This window comes from Rattus norvegicus, chromosome 16, assembly GCF_021556685.1.
Source record: "Rattus norvegicus strain SHRSP/BbbUtx chromosome 16, alternate assembly SHRSP_T2T, whole genome shotgun sequence".
Lineage (NCBI taxonomy): Eukaryota > Metazoa > Chordata > Mammalia > Rodentia > Muridae > Rattus > Rattus norvegicus.
Window position 1 is genome coordinate 86866741 of NC_141549.1, and position 24476 is coordinate 86891216.

Below are 24476 nucleotides of genomic sequence, written 5' to 3' on the forward strand. Positions count from 1 at the left end.
TCCTTCTCCTCCTCCCCCTCCTCCTTCTCCTCTCCTTGCCCTTCCTCTTCCTCCTCCTTGTCTTCTTCTTCTTCTTCTTCTTCTTCTTCTTCTTCTTCTTCTTCTTCTTCTTCTTCTTCTTCTTCTTCTTCTCCTCCTCCTCCCCCTCCCCCTGCCTCTCCTCCTCCTCCTCCTCCTCCCCCTCCCCCTGCCTCTCCTCCTCCTCCTCCTCCCCCTCCCCCTGCCTCTCCTCCTCCTCCCCCTCCCCCTGCCTCTCCTCCTCCTCCCCCTCCCCCTGCCTCTCCTCCTCCTCCCCCTCCCCCTGCCTCTCCTCCTCCTCCTTCTCCTCCTCCCCCTCCTCCTTCTCCTCTCCTTGCCCTTCCTCTTCCTCCTCCTTGTCTTCTTCTTCTTCTTCTTCTTCTTCTTCTTCTTCTTCTTCTTCTTCTTCTTCTTCTTCTTCTCCTCCTCCTCCTCCTCCTCCTCCTCCTCCTCCTCCTCCTCCTCCTCCTGCTGCTCCTCCTTTTTGTTTCATGTAGACAAGGTAGAGAGAACACAAGTGCAGGTTCCAGGAAATGAGGAGACCTGAGCTCTGGCTGCTGTATGTAGGAGGCCCAGACCTCCAAGCAGCTACGTGGCCACATCCCACCTGCACCAGCCACAACTTACCCCTGCAGCTCCCTCCCTCTTACTGAGGTCCAAGCTCCCCAAACTGCCTTCCATCTCTTATGGGAGCCGAATGAGTTGGGTGACAGTACATTACCAGTTAGTGCATTCTTTGTCTCTAGTGACCTGGAGATTGCTAACGGGTGAAGAGACTGCCCTGGTGTGGCTGAGATGTTTGGATATGAATTCTTCAGTATGCACGGTGCTAAAAGCCATGAATAACTTACTTGGAATCTGCCTTCATTCTAGTTAGAGGATGTGCGACTGTCTACTGCCCTGGGCTCACCACAGCAGGCTACTTACAGTGAGCATGGATGCCCTTCCAGGCATTCTCTGTCTTTATGTTGAGGGTTCTTTTATCTCTTTAGTTTGTTCCTGCTCATTAATGATTGCCCCATAGAGCTTCAAAATGCTCCTCTTCTCTGACACCTTCCCCTCTGCCCACCTTGTGTCTCATTTCCATGATGTCTAGGATGGCCTTTGCCTCTTCTTACCCTGGGACCTGGAGGCATGGGATAAAAACTGCCCTGTTCTGTTTAGTCATGGAAAAGTCTCTAAGTTTTGATATCTATCTCCTGTGGCTTTTATTCCGGCAAAAGGTAGATTTGGCAGACCATTCTACTTTGATTGGCTGAATCCTGACTTGTCTAAAGTCCTAGATTATGACCTATCTTGGGTCCCTTTGGGCTGCTGCAACTAAGCCACCACCAAGAAAAATTTATGTTAAGGTAGAGTCACTGGCACAAATGGTCTCTGGTGAGAGCTAGATTCGGGTTTACAGTGACAATCTTATAACCCCACATCCCCTTGGCAGAAGTGTCATGAAGGAATAGGCAAGAGGAAATTGGGGGTTTCTTTTATGACTATGCTGATCTCATTTTAAGGGTTCCTTTCCATCACCCTTTTGCCCCTATCCCCAAAGTCTCAGGCCCAATACCTCATGAGGGTTGGGATTTCAACTCAGGAATTTTAGAAGGACCTAAATATTTAGTGCAGTAGGGCCAGGCATTCCCAATACTTGAGCGATAGGGCAGGACATGTTAGATTATTTAAAGAGCAGCTGTGGGGAGAGGAGGAGCAGCGAGGCTGGGTCCACAAAGGAAGCTGGGAAATGTAGTCCTTCAACAGGAAGCTGGGAAGTGTAGTCTTTCAGCAGGAAACTACCTTTCCTAACCCTGGGGGATATAAAAATGCAAGGGAGGATATTATAGCTGATTTCTGCTGAGGAGGGTCTTTGTTGGAGGAGGTAGATCCAAGCCCATGAATAGGAGTTCTCAGGCCAAGCAGCAGCAGAAGAGCAGTAGTTTGATCAGCTGCGATGGATCAGGCGATTGCTGTCCTGTATTCCTGAAGAGGCTTGGCAGTGATTATTAGAGCGCCGTGAGCAGATGGTTTGGTTACAGAGTTAAACTGAGAGATTTCTCCGGAAGGTTGAGGGAGGGGGAGGAGCCGAGGTGGGAGAAAGCTGACATAGAGTTGATAGGACAGTGGCCAGTCTCATAGCCAGGACTGTTGCACCAAATTGACCTAGCAGGAGCAGTGGGGAGCTACAGAGCATCAAAGGAAGGAGACAGAAGAAGACAGAGGGCTGATGTAAAGAACTGAATCTGGCCTGGGTGAAAGGGAGGGAGGTTCCTTATAGCCGGAGTTTCTCTACAGCATTTAAAAAGTCTTTCTGCTGATGTACTGGGAACAAATCGAACTGTTGTAGGGTGAGCTGATCTGAGCTGGTGAGACAGAGGTTAAATGAGGCAAAGAAGGCTTCAGTCCAGGTTTTTAGTCCGAGTCTCACAATCAATGTTCAGATTGGAAGAAGAGGGATGAGTCAGATGGCCAATGGCACATTAGTCCCCTTATAGGTGTCACCTGAACTGTTTTGGGGGGTTGGGGGATGTTTCTCTCTCAGTAACTGCTTCTCAGTAAAGGCTGGCAGAGGGCAAGGACTGGAGGAGCATCCGTCAGTGACTCAAGAAGGGTTCATCCAAGGGGCCATGATAAAGCTTAGCAGTTGGCAGAAGATAGGAAACCTCAGCCAGGAGGTTATAACTGTAGGGCTCCATGGGGACATTAAGAGACAAAGTTACATGAGGAAACTTTTACATCAAGGTTAACAGTTGCAATTGTACAGCTGGCTGGACCAGAGTTCTGAGGAAGGCTGAGGTAACCTATTACCTGTTTGTTTCTACTACAAGTAACAATCACCTACCTGCAGGCTTTGTAAAAGAGGGGTTAAAGTCAGCATCCAAGGAAGGAAAGAGAAGGCGTCTAAGCGACAGTTCCTTTACATAGGATACATTTTGTATATTTGTTTTAAATATTAACAATATCAGCTCTTATTTAATATTCCAGACCAGAGTATCTTAAGGAAAACACATTCATTGGTCAGAAACAATTTGATAAAGTAAAACTTTAATAATTGGGGCTGTTTTGGCTGACTTAGCAAAGAAGGCTAAAGCTAGCTCTGCTCCTTCTGCCGATGGGCAAATCTCTAGGTCAGCACGTACCGACAGCAGATCGTGTGTTCCTTAACATCATTCTATTTAAAAATAGACTGGCTGTTTAGAGGTATAATTTGTAAAGCGAGATAACCGAGTTAAATGAGCTTTTGACATTTGGAATTTCCTAGACGACGTCAAGGAGCATCAGTGAGAAGGCTTGTAAGGTTCACGGTGAGCGTGCAGGTGCTGGCCCTGGAGTTCTCTATCTGGGTAGAGAGTATATGCTCTCAAGGCATCACAGGTGAGCCCCAGTTGGAGAGGATCTCCTTTATGTCAGTCTTCTCTTCCCAAAGAATGTAAAGTCTTGAGATATCACTTAATAGGATAATTTATCAACTCTACAGATACAGGACTAATGTCCAAGACAGGCCTCATATATTCTGAACAACTTCCCAAAGCTGTGAGTTTGATGACAGAGTATCAGGCATCTTCCTTTCCTAAGGGAGCAAGAGGGGCATAGACTGAAATTAGCTTTTGCCGAGAGGAGGAATTAAGTGCCAGGGTAGGGAGCACTTAATTGACTTAATTGACTGAGTGACCTAGCATGCAGGTCCCATACCAGTCAGGTAGCAGGTAGACTTAGGTACAAGTTTCCTCTGTTCTCAGCACCCTCATATGTCGGTTTGGAAGACACTGAAGGCAGACTTGAGAGCTGCCTCGCTAAAGTGCCCCAGGGATGTTATCATAACGTGCTAACGAATAGGACGGAGGCCGTGAGTGTGGAACCGTGAATGGAAGTTTCATTCTCACAGCTGGCTGCAACACCCAGGAGGACCACGGGCACGCTGAGCGTGACAGACACGTCAGGAAGCCAGACGAAAAGTTGGGTTCTTGCTTCTTTCGTGTTGACTGTCACATCTACAGCAAAGAGAGCTACCTGAGTCTTGGATGGATAGATAGTGTTTAAAGTCACTGGACAAAAAAACGAGTAGCGTACTCACAGGGGTCCGATCACTCTACGGAGCTCCAGCTTGTGTGGAGAAAACCGGGGAAAACCTGTTTCTGGTTGTGATGCGTCTCATCCCTGCATAGACCTTTAATCCAAGAGCTTTCTGCCTATTATAAACAGGATTAAATAATGTCAACCATAGGTCAAGGCGGGGAGCAAGCAACCAGTGGAGGGGGAGTGAACATAGGAAAAAAACATAGAGAGTAAGAAGAAGTCAGGAGGATGGATAGAGAAACAAACAGGAAATGCAGGAAATGGAAAGGAGGGACATTCCATTTGAAAGCTTTATTTATTTTTTTCTTTTAATGTCGTGGAAAAGGAGAACTTCCTTTTAGGACATCGGCTATGGAGGAAGGTCAGGTAGGTCCTTTCTCTTCCTCTCTGAGTTAGCAGGCTTTCACCCCAGCATCTAGCAAACAACAACCTACAAATTATAGTGAAGGGACTTCCATTGGATCCAGTGTTTGGACGCTAATGTGGAGAGAATGTGAACACCACATGCTGGTGATGGAGAAAAACACAACTGGGGGGGCCATTGTGCAGGATGTTGAGAAAGCACAAGGAAAGTGGGGTCACCATCTCAGTGGCTTCTGCAGAGGAACACCTCCTAGGAGTGAGGGTACAAAAATCCTGTATGCAAGAGCTGGGAACAGGCAAAGACAGGAAGCAGGCAACAGGTCTAGAGTCCACCTGGGTGGTTTTCCCTCTATGGTAGCAAAGGACTTCTGTGGGAAGAAATAAGGAATAAAACAAAATTAATTAATAACATCCAGACATAAGAGAACATGATGCCTGCAGGTGGAGGTGAAGGAGTGGGTGTTGATGAGAGGGAGGAACCATGACTTCTGAAAAGAGTCAGCAGAAACAGTGACGAGAAGCGTCAGGTTCTCTTTGCCACTGTGGTTTTCCTTTGAGGATCAAGGCTGAAAAGTCATGGAGGGACCTCGCCAAACCTGTGGGAGAGCAGATGACAGGGAGGAGTGGGTGTAAAAGAAGATGAGCTATGCTGAGCTAAGGAGGTTGGGGCTGCAATTTCCATATAAATATTTTATCTGTATGAGGCCTACCCTCGTTAAGGCGCCCTTTACCTGTATTTTGGGGCAAATTGGACAAGATGCCCTACGTTGACATCATCGGGATCCTTAATGGCTGCCAAGCTGACTGGGGCTTTGTCCCTCCCGGTATGAACATACTTGCTGGAGAGTACTCTGCAGCCCCGTTGGAGGTATCAACCCCTCCCCAAGTCAACACACTCCCTGTGGCTTGTTTTCTGTCTATTCTTCTATGCAGCTTTAACCCTTAGGTATATCTATTTTCATTGCTTAGCATGTGTGCCCAGTTTTAAATTATTAATTTATTGTTTGTGTGAGTGAATGTATGGAGGGGCATGTATACCACAGTGCATGTGTGGAAGTCAGAGGGCAACTTGTGAGAGTTAATTACCTCCTGCAAACATACCAGTCCCAGGGATTAAACTCAGATCATCAGGCTTGGGGGCAAGCACCGATACCTACTGAGCCATCTTGCCAGCCCCACATGCCTTGTTTTAGTGAGGGAAATGAGCCAATTCTTTCCCTCCAGTCCAAATCATAACTTAAGAGGGTGGGTTTTTTTTTATTATTGTTATGACTGTGATCAAGGCAACATATATTTTTAGAGAGAGTTTAATTGGGCTTATGGTTTCAGAAGGTGAGAGTCCATGATTGCAGAGTAAAGGCATGGCAGGAGGAAGAACTGAGAACTCACATTTTGATCCACAAGCAGGAGACAGAGAATGCATGAGGGTGAGAGTGGACTCACAGTCCACCACCAGTGACACCTCCTCCAGATATCTCCTCTAACCAAACCACAGCTCCTAATCCTTCCCAAACAGTTCTATCAACCGGGGACCAACTATTCTAATATGTATGGGGGCACGATCTTCCAAATTACCACACTCTCTAATCGCAAATGTCTGTGTACACCCTTAGAACATCCATCCACACATTTAGTTCATCCAGTCCTCTGCTCTCCCGTTCAGCTTACTTACAGCGTGATGGGGGTATGGCCTGTGGGAATACAGTGTGGGCAAGTTTCCACAGCTCTTCATGACAAGCAGCATACAGTTCAGTTAAAACGCTTCTGCAGTGAACTCTCTAAGCGGTCATATTAATGCCTAACCAAGCAGCAAAGCACAGACTACATTTCCCAGAATCCTTGTCACTAGGCATAGTGTGTGCTTGAGTTCTTGCTAACAGCTTGCAGGTTGAAGCATCAGGTATAGTCCTGAAATGAATTGGATACAATCTAAAGCCTGGCTTTTCCTCCTGTGTGTGTGTACGTGCGTGCGTGCGTGCGTGCGTGAATGTAAGCCCGGATCCTTTAGAGTTCCAGTTGGCTCTGCTCAGCTCTGTGCTCCTTAAGCAGCACTGTAGAGCCTTGTTGTTTAAGCTTCCGGTATTTCAAGAATTCACTTATGCATATTTATGTCTAACGAAAATAGGAGCTTCCACCCCAAGAATGTTGGAGGAGTACGGAAGACATAATGGGATCCAGTCTGGAGCCCTGAAGAGCGTTCCCTGAATACTGACTTAAGTGAGATGGCAGTGTTTGAAGTTTGATGAAGCCATGGACCGAGCATCTCGGGTGGGTAAGAACAACGTGGAGAAGAGTCATGAGGAAGTGTAGGTTATACATCAAAGGTGCACGGATCCTGACTTCACCTGAACAAACCACGGAAAGACCGGTGGCGCATAAACCTGGAGAAGCTGGCAGGGACCAGAATCTCCCTGAGGCCAGAGGCATGGTAACGGCTTTGCTCTTAATTCTAAAAGGAAATAAGAGGTTACTGAAGAGTTTCACAACAATCGGACCAAGAATCTTAAACTTTTACGCTTATTGTATGTGCTGGAGAGAATTCACTGCTCAGGGAAGAAGGGCAAGACACCACCCAGGAATTCACCCTAGTTTTTTCTGCTATTTGCTCTAGATCTAGAGACTGCAGTGTCAGGCAAATTGAAGTCTCCTGAGAGGGTGGAGCTGGCCCCCTCTTCCCTGAGCTCTCAGTGGAAGATCAGGAGGATTTCCTTAAGGTGAGATTTACCTTTTCCAATGTTCTGTGAACACTGTCACTTTCAATTTATTGCTCCATAGCATACCCAAGACAGTAGAGCTGTATTTTACACACTCTCGTGTGTTTCCAAGCATTCAGCACAGTGCCTTGCTCACAGTTGGTGCCCAATACATATTTATTGATTTAGTTAACGGATGGATGAGTAAACAATGCTTGTATAATTCTTCCCAAAGGAATCCAAAGATGTGAGCAGAACTTGCTGGAAGGCTCCTTGGAGAGTTGTTTGTTTGCTGACTCTGTTGATATTTGTAGCTAAGGCAGCAGAGACTGAAAGACTGTGTCTGATTTTGCAAATTCATTTGCCTGTGCAAACAGCCACGCTCCAGGCACTTCCACAGGACCCGGGACAGGAGTGGTGCGACCTCTGTCCTCTGGCAGCGTCCAAAAACATGGCCTTAGCCCACTTGCTCTTTTGCAAACTGGAGCAATAACCTTAGGATGCAGGAGACCCCAGCAGCTTTTACCCCTTTGTAGTGATTCAGGTTTGAGCGACAAGTTCTGTTAACAGTTTTATTTATCTTCTTAATCATTATGGCTGTTTATTCAGGAAATGGCAAGAGTTCCATATAATTTTCTTGGAATTGATCATGAGTAAATCAAACTAAATATTTTACTCAAAGCCATGTAATTGTTGGCACGTGAGACTTTCCATGGTGAGTAAGAAACCCAGAAAAGATAGGGCTTCACTCACATTGTCCAGTCCTACTGACAGCAGGTCCCCCTGATGTGCAAGCAGACATGGTGCTGGAGTAGCTGAGAGTTCTACATCTTGATCTATAGGCAGCGGGAGGAGACTGTATACCGCACTAGACCTGGCTGGAGCTCAGGAGACCTCAGAGTCCACAACCACAATGATTACATCATCCAGCAAGGCCACACCTCCTAACAGTGCCCCTCACTATGAACCAAACATTCAAACACATGAGTCTATGGGGGCCATCCTATTCAAACCACCATAGAGGGGTTCCATTTTATAGCTCTCAGTTATTTCACTAAGTCTACAGTAATCGAGTCAGTGGCTACAGCTGACCACGGACTACATCCTTGATGACTCCTGCCCTCACCCCGGCACCCCCCACCTGATTTGCCTTTTGAGTCATAACAATGTTGCACTTTTAATTTCCTTTGTATCCTTAACATTCTGGGCTACATTTGTTTCCATATCATTACATTTCTTAGTACGCGTTGTGCTGCTTTGGATGCCTAGGTTATTTTATAAAGAGGATAAACTGTAACAGTGGTTTTTAAAAGTCAATAACAATGGGATTTGTTTAATGTTGCATTGATGCAAACTCTATTAATGTTTTTTTATTTACTTTGTGCCACAGATATTGCTAAACGCCTAAATTAAAGTGGCCACACATTCATATGAATCTTCACCTGTTTTCTGATCACGGAATTCCAAGTGTGGGGCCCAAGGCCAGTGCATTATGTAGACAGTATTTCACAAAGAGGAATTTTCATTAGCTAAAGATATTTGACTCAAGTCTAATTTGCTTCACTGATATGTCAGTTAACTTTGGAACTCAATCCATCAGACATCTTCCCAAACGTTCAAGGGTGAGTCAGGTAACTTCATGGCTCCAGTGTTGCTCCTGATGCCTGCTGGCTATACTGTAGACAGGGAATGAGTTTATGGCCAGCGCTGTCTGCCAGAGAGTCCTGTAGACACACCTGCTGCCCTCTGTGTGAGAAGAAATAGTCTGGGGCTGTGTTCAGCACCTGTGAAGGTAGTGATGGAAATCCTCCTGCCAAAGGGCATGTGTTAGAGGCCAAGGCAGGGTGCTTTCCCCCGAGGAGTATGCTGCTTGTATACGCCACTGAGAGAATGCAGGTTCTAAGCCCATTGCAGTCTGTGTGGACCTATGCCCTCTGCATCCGGCCATTTGCATGCAGTCTGTGTCTCAGCTCTCCTCCCACTCACCATGCCTTCTGCTGAAAAGCAGAACGGGAAGCACGCGCTGGCTTCTGGGGGAACAGGTGGCTGGCAGTGCTGTCTCATTTTTCCTCCCCTTCTGGAAGGGAGTGGAATGTGGATCAGGACTGGATACACTTAGCAGTGATGCTCTTTGATTACTAGAGGATCTGTTTGAGGAGAAAAAGAAATAAATGAGCTAGGTTCCATGAGTAAAATTAGAAAACACTTCAGTCTTAGGAGAGGTGCCTAACTGCTGAAGCTGTCGTCCAGTGCTGATTTGCGTAGACATGACAGTGAAGAGAAGACAACAGCAGTCAAGCAATTTACCAGGTGCGGGGTGTGAAATCTTGAGGACTTTGTTTTGAAAATCAGCCAGTGGAAGACATCTTGGATGAGGGCTTTAGGCTCGGGGTATTACGACTGACATGTGGAAACTGTCCCCATTTCATGTGGACATCTCTGATTCAGGGATATGCAGCTGTGAAACCAATGTGGTAAAAATATTTCAGAGGTTTGGAGAAATATTCAAGCATTCAAGATATGGAAATCCAATGCATTCTTTGAGAAGAGAGAAAAAGCAGATTTAAGTTTTCACAGCTTTACACAAGTAAGGCTGAGTATATAAACTGCACATATTTCAGATGCACACTTGAGAGGTGTGTCGTGTATACACACCCCAATCCAACAACACTGAGGTCTGTGTCTGCTCTCTCACCCTGAAAGCTCCCTCCTGCCTCCACACCATCTTTACCCCTCCACAGTCCTTCTCCAGGACTCCGCTGTTGAGTTTGTTCCAGCCATGACAAGGGTGCGTGTTCTGGGATGATGTGTAAGTGGGCTAATAATACGTGTTCTCCCTGCTGTTGGCTTTGTTTCCCTCCACGTAATTGCATCAAGATTCATTCATATTTTAGTGGGCAATACCAGTTCATTCCTTTGTGTTGCTGATTAGCATTCCCATGGGTGGCTGAATGTCTGAGCAGATATTGTGGCTCTTTAAGTCATATGTGTTACTGCTCCACAGGATGAAAAAGTGCCTTACATGCTGATTTTTCTTCTGTCTTTACCAAGTGGGTAAAATTTTCTAAAGCATCAGTGTTCTTTATGATTTAAAAGGATTTTGTCTATGGTATTTATAGCTGTGTGTGTGTGTGTGTGTGTGTGTGTGTGTGTGAATTTATGTACCAGAGCATATGTGACATTACATGTATGTGTATTTGTATGTATGTATGTATGTATGTATGTATGTTGCAATAGGGTTGTATATGTGTGTGTTTGTGTGTGTGTGCATGTGTAAGAAAGTGCGTGCAGTGTATGTGTGAGTATGTGAGTGCATGCTAATTTGGAGACCAGAGGACCACCTTGGGTATCAGTATCAATCTGAAGATGACACTTACCTGCTTTTGAGACAGGAACTCCCTGATTTGGCCAGTGAGCCCCAGAGCTCTGTCTGTCTCCCTCTGCCCCATCTGGCCATATGGAGTCAGAATGAATTGTTCTTTAAATGTTGTTTTCTGGGGTCTGAGGCAGAGAAGCTGCCCCGTGTGCAGTTTAAGGACTACATTCTATCAATTACGTGTGTGACACTCAACACCTTACTGACAAACAGGCCTTGTATCAGCTGGTTTTGCCTGCTGAAGTTCTGAATGAATTTAAGGTTAGGCAGGTCTAAGGTGTGATTTCTACAGCATGACAGTTCATCGTGAACATAACAGGAGATAGGTGAGCACGTCCCTGGGTAATGATGGAAACTGAGGAGGGAAGGCTTTCGTTGAATGTGTACTGCACTGCTCACCAGGTTGGGGCCTTGATAGAGCCCAAGCCAGAGATGTTCTCTCTTCATACCCTGGCCTCCATGAGGAAGCAGCCTCCTTTGCCACAAGTCTCCTCTATCTTAAAACACTCTGCTTCACCCTAAGTCCATAGGAAGTGAGTGGCCATGGACCAACCCCTGGGCCTTATCAAGTCCTTCTTACTTCATGTTGTTTTGAGCTGGCTGTCCCTGGTGTGAGCTTCTTGTCCTACAGCCCCTCAAGATATGTGTGGTCCAACCTAGCCTTGTCAGATAACTGCTCTGAGCCTTACTTCCACAGGTGGCAACCCTGCCGGTCCTACCCAGATCATAACCCTGTCCTTCCCAGACAGGTCACAACCTGGTCCATATGTCCCTCTCTGTTCTTGTCACATCCTACACTCCCACTCCCAACAGGATACCAAGTCCAACTGGAAGACCGGGGCCAGTGTCCAGTCTCAGCCCCACCCAGGTGAGACCTGAGCAGCAGTGCCCACCCACACCAAGAAGCTGCTAGCTTTTCTGGCCCCTTGCTGCAGACCACTCCTTCCCAAGGTCTCCATCCAGGCCTCTCTCCCTGCAGGGAACCTGCACTTGTAGCTGGACTGCAGCTTGGGTCCCACAGTGCTGTGGCAGATTAGGGATGTCCGGCTTCTGACTGCCATCCAACTGTGTTGCCTTCTTCTATGCCTTTGGGACTTGTGACTATGATGACATGTCTTTTATCTTTGCATCAAGTTATTGATATTGATGTTCCAAGCAGCTCAGGCTAAGACTTACATACTCTACCTCCTACTGACAACGATGAATTACCTGATCATGTGACCCATCCCGTTGTGTGCTCCCATACCATAGCCAGTTTCACTTGCTATGCATGAGGGCCACTTCCTTCATTTTTATACCCCTATGCAAGGCAGAGGGTCAAAAGATAGAAGGTATTTATAGCAGGGTATAGTTGGGAGGTGGAAAGAAATTAATATGGGGGGACAGGAGAGGGCAAACAGTGATGAATGTGATTGGAATATATTATACGCATTATGAAAAGTCAGAATGAAACCATTACTGTGTATAGTCACTGGTGCTAGTAAAATATTTAAGTGAGATAAAACTAAACTGAATTAAATGTATATTGGTTAGATAAGATGCTCGCTGAAGTATTTTATTGAAAGTATTGCTGGGCTAGGGAGGTGACTTATGTTGAGAACATGCACTGCTCTTGCAGGGGATCTGGGTTCAGTTCCCAGAAGCCACACAGTGGCTAACAACTGTCTATTGCTACAGTTCCAGGAGATCCAGTACCTTCTTCTGGACTCCCAGTACACTGCACATGTGTGCTGTATGTATGTATGTATGTATGTATGTATGTATGTATGTATGTATGTTTGTTTGTTTGCATGCAAAATATTCACACATAGAAAGTAAGCTAAATAAATCTAAAATAAAATTTCTAAGTGTTGTCTCCTCTTAAAGGTGTCTAGATTCTTGGAAAAAGACCTGCCATGGCTGACTGGCACCAGGTACTCATGCCTCAGAGCATCCAGTGAAATGTACATTTAGTAAATTTCCTCGGAGTGGAGTGCCTTTGCCGTCTGTGATTTGTGCCAGCAAACCACCCCCCCCCTTTTTTTTCTCTCTATATGGCTCTGGGAAATCCACACGACTACCTTCTTTCCCTTCTCTAATCCTTTCCCTCTCCGTCTTTTCAAAGGTCACAAAGATGTTTGGGGGATCAGGCTTCAACTGCTTTCTGGATCCCGGGCCTAGTCTAGGGCCTCCCAGGCTGTCTGCCTGATACACTCATGGATGGCTTGAGACATTGAACCTGATCTGCCTTTACATTTGTATCAGGATATGGAGTGTGTGTGTGTGTGTGTGTGTGTGTGTGTGTGAGAGAGAGAGAGAGAGAGAGAGAGAGAGAGAGCATGTGTCTGTGTGTGGGTGTGTCTGTGGGTGTGTCTGTGTGTCTGTGGTGTGACTGTGTGTGTGACTGTATGTCTGTATGTGTGTCTGTGTGTGTGTCTCTGTGTCTGTGTGTGTCTATGTGTGTGACTGTGTGTCTCTATGTGTGACTGCATGTCTGTGTGTATCTGTGTGTGTTTGTATGTGTGTGTATGTGAGTGTGTATCTGTGTATGTGTGTCTGGGTGTGTGTCTGTTTATGTCTGTGTGTCTCTGTGTCTGTTTATCTGTGTGTGTCTCTGTGTGTGTCTGTGTGTGTGTGTGTGTGTGTGTGAGTGTGTGTGTGTGTATGAACCACTATAGTAAGCTAGAGAAAGGAAAGGGGAAGAGTAGACAGTAAGCGGGAATTGTGCTGCACAGCACAGGCTTACACAGTCCTCCAGAGACTGGTCAGTTACAGAGAGAGTATCCTCCTCTCCTTCATATTATCCCCCCTCTTAATGCCCCAGTGGTCACCCCCACCCCTGGCTGCTTATGGTTAATGACTGTCTCTACTCCTTTCTCTCCATCCCACAAAATGCCAGTGGATGCACCCGGCTTGCTTGCCCACCTTGAAGCCCTTAGTGATGGCCTGAAGTTTTCAGCAGCAGCAGCAGAAGCAGCAGACTGGACTCCAGTCAGACAGCCTTTTATCTCAGAGTATCTTGTTGCTGGGGCACAGGGGCCTCGAGGGGAGGGAGGGGTAGAGTCGGATGTCCGGCATTCAGCACAGAGGAGCTCATACCCAGCTCCTCACAGCCTGGGTCTCCATTCACTGAGAGGAACACTCAACAAAGGCCACATTCTTCTCCTGGCTTCCGCTTGCTTTCAGCCCACATTTATTTCCGAACATGGTTACCCAGCCGGTCTGGCATCCCACACTTATGTGTGTCTGGGCAGACAACTATGGAGACGTCATCCTGGATGATCATGGCCCCCAAACAAGGATGGAGTCTACTGCAACTGAATCTCAAGTACCCTCAAGGCTCTGTGTCTGGAGACCTCCCTGCAGTGTGAACGTTCCCCTGGTTAGGTCAGTGAGGAAGCTTTGCAACAACACTCTGCTGTTCTCACATTGGGAGATGACAGGACAGAGAGAGCCTCCGCCCTGGATTCCTCTACCCAGATGTAACGGGTTTAGGGTCACCATGACAACACACCTCTAGTTGTGTCTGTGAGGGTACTTCTAGAGAGGTTTAGCTGAGGACAGGAGACCTCTGGATGTGCATCACACTGCCCTAGGGTCTGGGCCCCAGAATGGACAAAAGGAGATGAGCAGAACATTCTCTTCTTCCTAGCTGTGAACACAGTGTGGCCAGTCAGTCACCGCCCACCCTGGTGTTGACACCAGAACTTCCCTGGTATGATGGGCTCACCCTCAGACTGTACACTGAAGTAGGCCTTTCCTTCCTTCTGCTCACGTGTTAGTTATTTGGCCAAAACAGTAGGACAAATGACTGGCACAGAGTTTGAAAAGCCCGTGCTGGAGCTGCCACCCAGGGATCATGATAGGGAGGCAGAGCAGGTGTGACTCTGACCTGCTGGGTAGTTGGACATGCGCCTTAGCAACTGTCAGACTCGCAGTGACCAGTGGTAAGAGCAGAAGATGCCCACAGTTTGGAGATTTGGGTGAGAATTCACCGAGGGCATGGTCTGTGTGAGAGAGTACGGTGCAGGCCCTGGATCTGGTCTTGTAGTGGGACCTCTCGCCCTCCCCTCTTGGAGCTGCCTTGCCTCCATGTAAGCTTTCAACTTTCTCCTGAAGTGTTCACTCACGACCTTTCATGTAATTTCTCTCCCCTAACGCCCATCCACAGCTTCGAGGGTGGTGTCTCCATGGGGATAAATGAATGAGGTGTTTTAATTGTTCTTTCCTTGTGTTTAAAAACAAAACTACCAATGATCTTATCAACTTGGTGTGGGAAGGTGTGTAAGCAGAAAACGGTCATTGTCAGCTCACCAGTACACCATGCCCACAAGCTTGGCATTCACATTGGTGAGGCAGAAGCCAGAGAACTGTCGTGGGGTCTAGCCTGGGATCTATAGTGAGTGCCGAGGTTGTATGGGCTAAAATGAGTCACTGTCTTTAAACAAACAAACAAGCAAAAACAAATAAACAAGCAAACATAAAAGCAGACACTATAATTTTGGAGGTTGATTTTAACCGAGAAGGCAGTTGTAGCTGTTATACACCATGCCTTGTAGACTTGTTTTGTGTGTGTTTCTGTTAAATGATACCACACTTTGTGTGGTTCACTCACTGACATTGAACCCACTGCACTTTGTGCCCAAATCGAGTTCATCTGACATGCACTCATTCCCACGGAGGCTCACCCCAGCCTTACAGCTAACCGAGCGCTATGGGGACGCTCCACTCTAAGCCACCGAATCACCAAAACTCCACACAGAGTCGGACACTAAATGACTGGAGTTACAGCATGTGTCTAGGAAAGCTGAGAGCAGAAGGCAAAAGACCACCTTGCTCAACCTCGGGCAGTGATTCTGGCCACTCATTGCGTATCCAAGAAGGACCCCAAAGGACAACGAGTGCTGGCTGGCTCGGGGTGAGAAATGAGCTCTAATGAGCGGCAAGATTTGTGAGTGTGGAATCTGTGACTGTTGAATGCACCTCACCACTGGACGGCTCACCTAGGGAATTACATTCCAGACCGACGAGTTCATCTAACATGGCTTCTGTCATTCAGGAACACTCTCAGTCTTAGAAAAACGTCCCCGAACGTAACAAACTCCGCCCCAGATACCACTCCCCACACTGGCCTCTGTAGCAGCCGCCACCTGTGTGCTGCCCTCCCCCACACACAGCCTGAGCGTGGCCCTGCAGCCCTTATTTTTAGGTCCGAGGTCTCTTACTTCCGAGGACACACAGAGAGGAATAATCAAGGCCCGAATAGTACCCCCTGAGTGATCTGTCTTCAGTTCTTCATCCTTGGGTGAGATGACCCTGAGGCAGATGCCACCCGATTCTCAGAAGGTTCCAGAAGGATTGAGCCCCACTGCCTGCAGCACATCTATCTGTTCAGTGGTGCGTGCTGAGCTAGTGGTGACCTGCCGTCAGACATATTAGAAGTTAGTGCTTGAAAACGTCACTGGACATGCAAAGGGAGCCTGTACTCAGACCACTCCCAATTTCCAATCCGTTCCTTCCAAGACCCCTAATGCGTTAGGTGTTTCTTGAGCCAACCAAGTGGACACTTTACCAAGGAACAGCCCCGCCCCCACGGCAGTGTAGTTCAGCCATTTAGACCACAGGGATGATTTCTCCTTTTCTCCTGGCTTTCACCTCTCTTAGTCACTACAGAACGAGTCCCCCGTTCCCCACACATTTCATCGCTTATTAAACGTCGAGGGGGGGAAAAAAGCATACATCAACTTGATGTCTTTCTGAATAATTATATTTTCAACCTTAAGTGTTTAATTTTCCAATTCAGTCTAAGATGCTCATTTGACATTTATAAAATATTATTAAATCCTTGGTGAAAGTAACAATTACCAGTGACACCAATCCCCTCCAGGACAATTATCCTGCTCAAGAGAAGGTTTTCAGGTGCAATTAAATAAAATACTAACGCGAACGTTTTCTGTCCAAGATCTCATAGTTCATGGTGCCTTCTGTTCGGTTTAATTTGTATTTTTTTTCTACAAGAAAATGGGTATGGATACGGGTGATGATGTCTTATTTGTCTCCGAGGGACACCGTGTGCCGCTACAGTAGTTCTGAGCGCTGTTGGAAGCAGCAAGCACAGACCGGGCCATTTTCCTGCAGAGAACGCTCTTGCTGGGGTACTTTTTGTTCTGATTGTTTATTTTGTAAGATTCTTAATGTTTTCTGTGCTCTGTTTCTGATTCAACGGCCAACAGGAACGAGAACACACTGCCCTGTGAAGGAGGCAAACAGGCTGTTTGTTGATAGTGCTGCAAACCAGGTGTGCCCATGGCTGGAGAGAAAGAGGCTTAGCTCAAGTTGCTAATAGCAACAGGCACAGATCTGGGCTTCAGCCACAGGAAGTCACGTCCACGCCAGGCTGCTATCAGCAACAGAGACATACAGGTGCATCAGGTCCCCATCTCTGTCTAGCATCAGAGGTGTGTTTGTCACCCTGTTGTGACACATCCACCAGAGACGAGCACTCAGACACGAGTTCAAGCCAACAGAGTCTTCAATAGCCGGCTGGCAACTATACCAGGCGTTTGGAAAACAGACGCAGTCCTGAACATTTCTCAGGGTGGGCTTTATACACAGAAACTACAACCTGGGTTAGCACACTTCAGTCAGCAAAAACAGTTAGCCAAAGGCAGAACTACGAAAGCCAGAAAATACACTTAGCGAGTTTATTTATTTATTTATTTTTATGGACTTTGATGTGTGAGTGCTGTCTGTGCCCTGGACTACTCACTGCACAACCCTACCTGCCCTCGGGGATTGAAGGTGATGTGGCTCAGAATCAAGAACACAGACTCAAGGAGCTGACGAGGAATACCGCAGCGAGATCTTCGAAGCGCTGCAGCAAGCGCCTTTAATACCCTCCACCTGCGCCCCATTGGTCCCAAGAAAGCGTCGCTTCTAAACAGCAGTTCCTGATTGGCTGGCATTGTCTGCGTCAGCAATCCTTGGTCTCTAAGACAGTCTTCAACTAGGTCCTCCTGCAGAAGGTGTCTTTGCGGCTGTGCCCTCCTCCACCCTGACCTGTGTTTACATAGAGACGGCTGCAGCCTTCCGTTCCTCCTACAGATGAAGTCTTTGCTCTCATTTTGTCAGAGATGAGCGTGCTGCGTTCCCAGGCCTGATAGTGCGCCCATCATGATGTCAGTTGTGCTAAGATCTGGAGGCCCACTAAGCTGTGAGGGCCTATTACAGGCTCACAGGCATTCTGACCTGGGAAACAATAGTGATCCTTCGACCAGCAGCCAGGCGAGCAACCTTACTTTCTGCTCATTATAGAACCCTCACCCAGTGTATTCTCCAAAGGGGGAAAAAAAAAAAACAACAGAAGACTATATGGAACACACACCAGCGCGAGCACACATGCACACACGTGCACACACACGCGCCCGAACACATGCCCACACGCACATACGCACATGCGCACACACACACTATTGGGATCTGCTAAAGGCTTGGAGGACTTTGGAAAGTCCTTGGTCTTTGGTTTATGTTGGGACACAGAGAAGCTGTGGTCTTGGTGATAGTGGCATTAGGAACAGGACATGTGGCACTAAGTTGTACTAGGGAAAGGGCAGACTCATTCACCAGCGAGAGGTGAAGGCAGAATGACTTTGTCCTTGGACCTCTTTATATCTGAGCTTCCAGAAGGTGCTGTTTACCCCAGGGAGGGTCTGGAAAAGCCTTCACAGACCTCTGCAGGTGCATCTCGTAGTTCCTTCCAAATCTAATCAAGCTGATGATCAAAATCTGCCATCAAACCAGCTGACTTGGAATCTCCCAAAACCCCCGTCTAAGAGACAGGGTGGCTGTTTTTAATTTGGCTTGTTGCTGGCCCCCATTTCTTCTGCATAAATGGAGTGTGACTGCACAGGACAGGGACTTGGGTCTTCTGCTTTACAGGCTGCGGATGAGGCTGTCAGCCCCCTACAGGGCACATGTGTCCAGTGTTAGCATTGCTTTGCTCTTCCTCAAAATGGACAGTTGAGGATAATGGCTTTACTCTGTGTTTCTACTGTGATAAAAACACCACAGCCAAAACCAGCTTGGAAATAAAAGGCTATCCTGAAGGGAAGTCAGGGCAGGAGCCCATGACAGGAACCTACGGGCAGGCACAGAGAAAGAGGCCATAGAGGAGTTCTTCCTACTGGTTTGTTTCTAGGCTCACATCCAACTACCTTTCTTATAGCTGCAAGAACCACATGTCCATCCATAGTGGTCTGGGTCCTCACACATCAATTATTAATCAAGAAAGCACCCACAGGCTTACCACAGGACAATCTGATGGCATTTTTGCTATGGAGAGTCCCTCTTCCCAGATGATCCAAGCTTGTGTCAGGTTGACAAAACGTTACACAGTGACCCACCACAGTGTTGAGAAGAGAGTAATAAGCAAGTGCTCCTCCTTGCAGTTGCCCAATGCTGAGGAATCTACCCCAAAGTAGAAAGATACAGGCCAGTTGTATTTCGCATTCACAGGCTAACTTGGCCTGTGTCCACCCTGCCTGTTGTGTGTGGGTATAAGTCCCTCAACCCTGGCCAAAGCTTCATCCCAACTTTCTTCCTTTCCCTTGCTCTAGCACTCAGTCACATGACACACATTCACATTGTCAAAATGGTGGGGGGGGGCTCCTCCACAACTGCTCCGTTTACATAGTCTGCAATTCTTTTCGGGGGTGATCTGAAAAGGTCTTGTTGAGTTATTCTTGGAAGAAAGGTGGTAGCAAGAGCATTGTGTGCATTCTCAGAGCTAGAACTAAGAGTTACTAGGACACAGGAACAGTTGGAGGCCTAGCTGAACCCTGAGCCCTGAGCCCTGAGCCCTGAGCCCTGAGCCCTGAGCCCTGAGCCCTGAGCCATGAGCCATGAGCCATGAGCCATGAGCACTGTCTTCAATTTTCTCACACTGTAAAACAGATTCTTGCTCTCATACCTTAGCAGCTGGGGGTGATGCTCTCCGAGCAACTGGCACCCAGACTCGAGAGCAGACCTACTTTGTTAAGCAACTGCCAACTTCTCTGTCACTCATATGGTAAGGTTCGATCTCTTGATAATCTATTGTAAAGAGTGGGCTTTGAAGACTTGGTTGTCTTAGAGATGAGAGGGTTTGTACGTATATCTTGGCCCCAAGTTTTTTTCTTATTGGTAAATAGAGATATCAACAGTCCATAGCTGGGTAGAAGAGACATAAGTAGGTTTAGGATTTTGGGGCTTGTGGGTCAGAGAGGGAGCATGAGGGGGAGAAGAATGTAGCATGAAGAAGAAGCCATCACAGGTTAAGAGTCAAGAGAACGTGTCCCCAGGACTGGCCGGTTAGAGTTAAAAGTAGCCCAGATAAAGCATAATAAATAATAACTTGGGGTTATGATAAAAAATAGATTCTAATAGCATAGAGGGAAGGAAGCAGCCAAGGTTTCGTACTACATAACATAAGACTTATTGTAAACAGAAAGGTTGTGTGTGTTTTTTTATCTGGGAACTAAATGGTCGAAGGTGGGGTAGAAACCCAGGGTCAGGATTAAAATTTTCTATAACGTTCATACATTGTTTCTTCCTAACAACCTTTTTGCTACCTGCCTGGCCATGGGCACAGACACGTGTGTGTATGTGACTGTAGGTGTGTTGTGACTGTAGGTGTGTGACTACAGGTGTGTTGTGGCTGTTGGTGTGTATGTGATTACAGGTGTGTTGCGACTATAGGTGTGTATGTGACTGTAGGTGTGTTATGACTGTAGGTGTGTTGTGACTGTAGGTATGTATGTGACTGTAGGTATGTATGTGACTGTAGGTGTGTATGTGACTGTAGGTGTGTTGTAACTATAGGTGTGTGTGTGACTGTAGGTATGTTGTGACTGTAGGTATGTATGTGACTGTAGGTATATATGTGACTGTAGGTGTGTATGTGACTGTAGGTGTGTTGTAACTATAGGTGTGTGTGTGACTGTAGGTATGTTGTGACTGTAGGTATGTATGTGACTGTAGGTATGTATGTGACTGTAGGTGTGTATGTGACTGTAGGTATGTATGTGACTGTAGGTGTGTATGTGACTGTAGGTGTGTGTGTGAGACTGTAGGTGTGTATATAACTGTAGGTGTATATGTGACTGTAGGTGTGTGTGTGTGTGAGACTGTAGGTGTGTATGTGACTGTAGGTGTGTATGTGACTGTAGGTATGTTATGTGACTGTAGGTGTGTATGTGACTGTAGGTGTGTTGTGACTGTAGGTATGTTATGTGACTGTAGGTGTGTATGTGACTGTAAGTGTGTTGCGACTGTAGATGTGTTGTGACTGTTGGTGTGTATGTGACTGTAGGTGTGTATGTGACTGTAGGTGTGTTGCAACTGTAGGTGTGTTGTGACTGTAGGTGTGTATGTGAGTGTTAGGCGTGTTGTGACTGTAGGTGTGTGTTTAGTACAGTGCACATGTGGAGGTTGGAGGACACCTTCCAACACTGATCCCCATTTCCCACCTGGTTTGTCTGATAACTATCATACTTCTTGTTCCGTGAACTTCTGGAGATGCTCCTGTCTATACCTCCTATCACCATGTAGGAACACGGGCATTGCAGACATCCATACCCATTTTCCTTTCATGTGGGGATTTGAACTCTGGTCCTCAGGCTTTTGCAGCAAGGGTATTTACCCAGTGAGCCATTGCCCCAGCCTGGCTGGTTTTAATTTATTTTATTATTTTATTTTATTTTTAGTGAAAGGTTCATCAGGGCAATAGTCTGTAGGGTACATGACAAAAATGACCGCCCTGTGTTCTGATAATGGCTCCCACATCTCTCTTCTGAGCTCACTGTAAGGAAATGTCTCTGTGTATCCATTTTCTTACAATAACTTCTTATAAGAAACTGGCCAGCAAGCTGTTTCACACACAGCAATGCCTTTCTTCTCAGGGACTTGGTTGGTGGAGGACAAGCTCCCCAAAGTATCCTTGATGATGTCAACCCAGCCAGCATCAGCCCCTGAAGTTCCCAAAATGCAAAGCTCTGATGAACATGATATATATATGTGTTAACCTTCACTGCGGATGCCCATTAAAATGTTTTCGGCTCCTCAGCTCCCAGGGTAACCTGTTACGTATTCTGGGAGAGTATTGTGTGCTCCGTAGTATCTTCTCCAGAGAGCCTTTAAATGCTGATTAATTAGATAATGCATCCACGCCATACCGTGAGGTCCAATTCACAATTGGATCTGGCATATGGTGCTAGAGAATTCTCCCAAGACACTGCATAGGCTTCCAGAGAGCTCTAGCAAGAGAAGCCCTCTTCTGTGGCCCTGAGGAAAACAGCAGAAGAGCAGAAGCCTGGAGGTAGGCTATTTGCAAATCGATCCCTGTCCTAGTCCCCTGGCTTCCCAGATTGGTCATTGTAACTGTACGAGGATCCTTACTGGTGTCCTTGCAAAAGCATGCTGTTCATTAACTTGACTTTCCATACATGCAAGAAATGCAAGCTTAGTAGCTGAAGGTTTGTCCCGGAGCTGGGGAGCCAGCAGATGGTGAGGCGTGGTCCTGTGGGCACAGGGTCTGTGTGCGTAAGGCAGGGTGGGAGTAGCACTTTCATATATGAGGGAGTGTGCTCCAGTGCCCGAGCTCTCTCTTTAGAGCAGGTCCTAGGCGCCAAGTCTTGGAGGTGGGGTATGGACGGCTCAGAGTTGAGACTCTCTCTGGGACTCTCCTCAGCTAAGCAGAATTTCTGGAGGTGTGCTTGTGTGAATGATCTCCTATGTCACTAGGCTTCCTCATCTCCACAAGTTTTGGAGCTGTTTCTTGTTCCACCATGATAGAACACCTAGAATGTCGCTGTAAAGAGTCTCCCGGTTCCTGCCATGATGTGGCTGGTCCCTGCCCCTTGATAACCCCCTACTTATTTCGTACATGCTACCTTTCCCTAGATAGGTCAGGTGGGGGGTGGAAGAAGAGTTGAGGACCAAGTTTGAGGAGGCACCTTGGGCTTGCACTGTCAAGCAGAGACCTCAAAAAAGCAAGCCTGTGAGACTTTGAAGGGGACTCACGGCCATGATGCAGAGGAAAGATAGTATCTAAGGGTCCTAGCTACTCAAGTTCACTGAACCAAGCGTCCTCACCCCAATTCTCAGGGTCCCATTGTTTTACTGTTGTATCCTGAGTATGGCCTGGCAGAGCTGCTAGGGCTAAAAGGCAATGTGTACGGGGCCTCAGCATCCTGCCTCATCCACAGTTCCTCCTGCTCCCTGCCTGAGAGGAAGGTCACCTCTGAATTCAACAAGGAGGGCAACTGTCCATCTAGGTCACTCAACAAAGTGCCATAGATGGATGCCTCCCATGAGAAAGCCTTCTCAGTAAGGAGGCTGGAAGTCCAGACGTGATGCTGACTAGTTTCCTCAGGAAGGCTTTTCTGAAGGCTTGGAGATCACAGCCTCCCTCCAGTGTCCTGAGAAAGAGAGTGAGACCTACAGGATCCCTCTCCCTCTGGGGCGGGGACACTGATCTCATCTTATGATCAGAGGGTTACCCTCATAGCTACGGTGTTTCTCAAAGGCCCTGATAACCAGATCCATCACATGAACAGGCTCAAATTCCTTCTGTGAATTAGTGGGGGGGGGGGGGGCACAGTCAATGCACAGAAGAAGCCTTCCAATGTCTACTCCTGGGGATTTTCTTTCCGTCTCCCTGGTGCATGTGTCCCAGTCTTTGCCCTAAGGATACGTGGATTGCCCCTGGAAGGACTGCCTATGTATCCCTGGCTTATGTTGATCAGCCACCAGCATAGAATCCCCTCCCCCCTTCAGTTCTCAAAACTCAGCTATCTCAGTTGTTCTCAAATATTCAGCTGGAACCAAAATACAATGCTGTGCAGGCCATCACATCAATAGCCCCAGCAGAGAATACCAGGTTTCACAGTCCTGAGATCACTGCTATCCTATGATCTGCATGCCCCACAATCCCCACAGTGCCTAAGTTACAGGGCTAGCTGTGGTGGGGCTCACTACACAGCCTGGGCTGACCACAGAGCCCTAGAACTTTTGCCACAGTCTCCTGAGAGATGGCATTCCAGGTATACTCTACCATGCTCAGCTGGGGCCAAGGTTCTGTCTGTCTCTCTCTCTCCCACATGTGTGTATGTGTGTGTGTGTGTTTGTTTGTCTCTATACCTGTCTGTCTGACTCTGTCTCTGCCTCTGTGTCTCTGTCTTTCTCTCCGTCTCTGTGACTCTGTCTCTGTCTCTCTCTCTCATCTGTGTATGTGTCTGTCTGTCTCTGTACCTGTCTGTCTCTGTCTCTGTCTCTCTGTCTCTCTGTCTCTCTGTCTCTCTGTCTCTCTCTCTCTCTGTGTATGTGTGTGTGTGTATGTGTGTGTGTGTGTATTTTTGTACACAGGTCAATGGTGGGTATCTTTTTAAATGTCTTTCCACTTAATTTTTTTGCAGTAGTCTTTCTCTGAACCTGAGAACTCACCAGTTTGGCTAGGGTAGCTTTAGGAATTCTCCGTGTTTCATTTTCCCAGGGCTGGAATTACAGGTGACTGGATCATCTCCTTAGCCTTAAGGTTGCGTATTTATATGCCTTAGAGAAAGGCCCCTGTGAACGGGGCTATGCTCTTGAGTGATGGCCTCACCTGAGCTTAAAAGGTTAGAAAGGTGTCAGCAGTAGGAACAGCCATGTTTCCAATAGCTCTGTGGATGCCCTAGGGAATTCTGTCCCACATCTTCATCTGTGGACTCTGAGCCTGGAATTCCTTATTCAGGGGACCCGAGGAAGATTTTTCTCTGTTTCCACATGTGGCGTCTGCTCCGTTCATTCATCGTGTGTCTCTATCCATCTGTATCCATCTGTGTATCTGTCTGTCCATCATTCATCCACCCATGCACCCATCCATCATCCATGCATCCATCCTTTCATTATCTGTCCATCCATTGTTGTCTGTCCATCCATCTGCCCATCCATCTGTCCCCCCATTC

At 47.1% G+C, this 24476-nt stretch overlaps 1 protein-coding gene and 1 long non-coding RNA gene across 5 annotated transcripts in view; one reads left to right on the forward strand and one right to left on the reverse strand.

Moving 5' to 3' along the window:
- Positions 1 to 3037: 3037 nt before the first annotated feature.
- LOC148000655 (uncharacterized) lies at positions 3038 to 13510 on the reverse strand. 4 transcript variants are annotated; one of them, XR_015640113.1, is made up of 5 exons: positions 13420 to 13510; positions 9447 to 9597; positions 7172 to 9286; positions 4082 to 4196; positions 3038 to 3998 (listed from the first exon to the last, which is right to left on the reverse strand). It is a non-coding gene; the product is annotated as an uncharacterized LOC148000655 (long non-coding RNA). The 4 variants fall into 4 exon arrangements; XR_015640116.1 differs by lacking the exon at positions 9447 to 9597; XR_015640114.1 differs by lacking the exons at positions 3038 to 3998; positions 4082 to 4196 and adding an exon at positions 4362 to 4814.
- The window catches only part of LOC148000656 (uncharacterized), a 30620-nt gene continuing 11347 nt past the window's right edge, over positions 5204 to 24476 (forward strand). Inside the window, exons 1-6 of the mRNA XM_087589478.1 lie at positions 5204 to 5270; positions 9881 to 9927; positions 11329 to 11383; positions 13749 to 13881; positions 16513 to 16649; positions 19471 to 19561. Coding sequence (XP_087445604.1) covers positions 5204 to 5270; positions 9881 to 9927; positions 11329 to 11383; positions 13749 to 13881; positions 16513 to 16649; positions 19471 to 19561 — 530 coding nt within the window. The remainder of the gene's footprint in view (positions 5271 to 9880; positions 9928 to 11328; positions 11384 to 13748; positions 13882 to 16512; positions 16650 to 19470; positions 19562 to 24476) is intronic.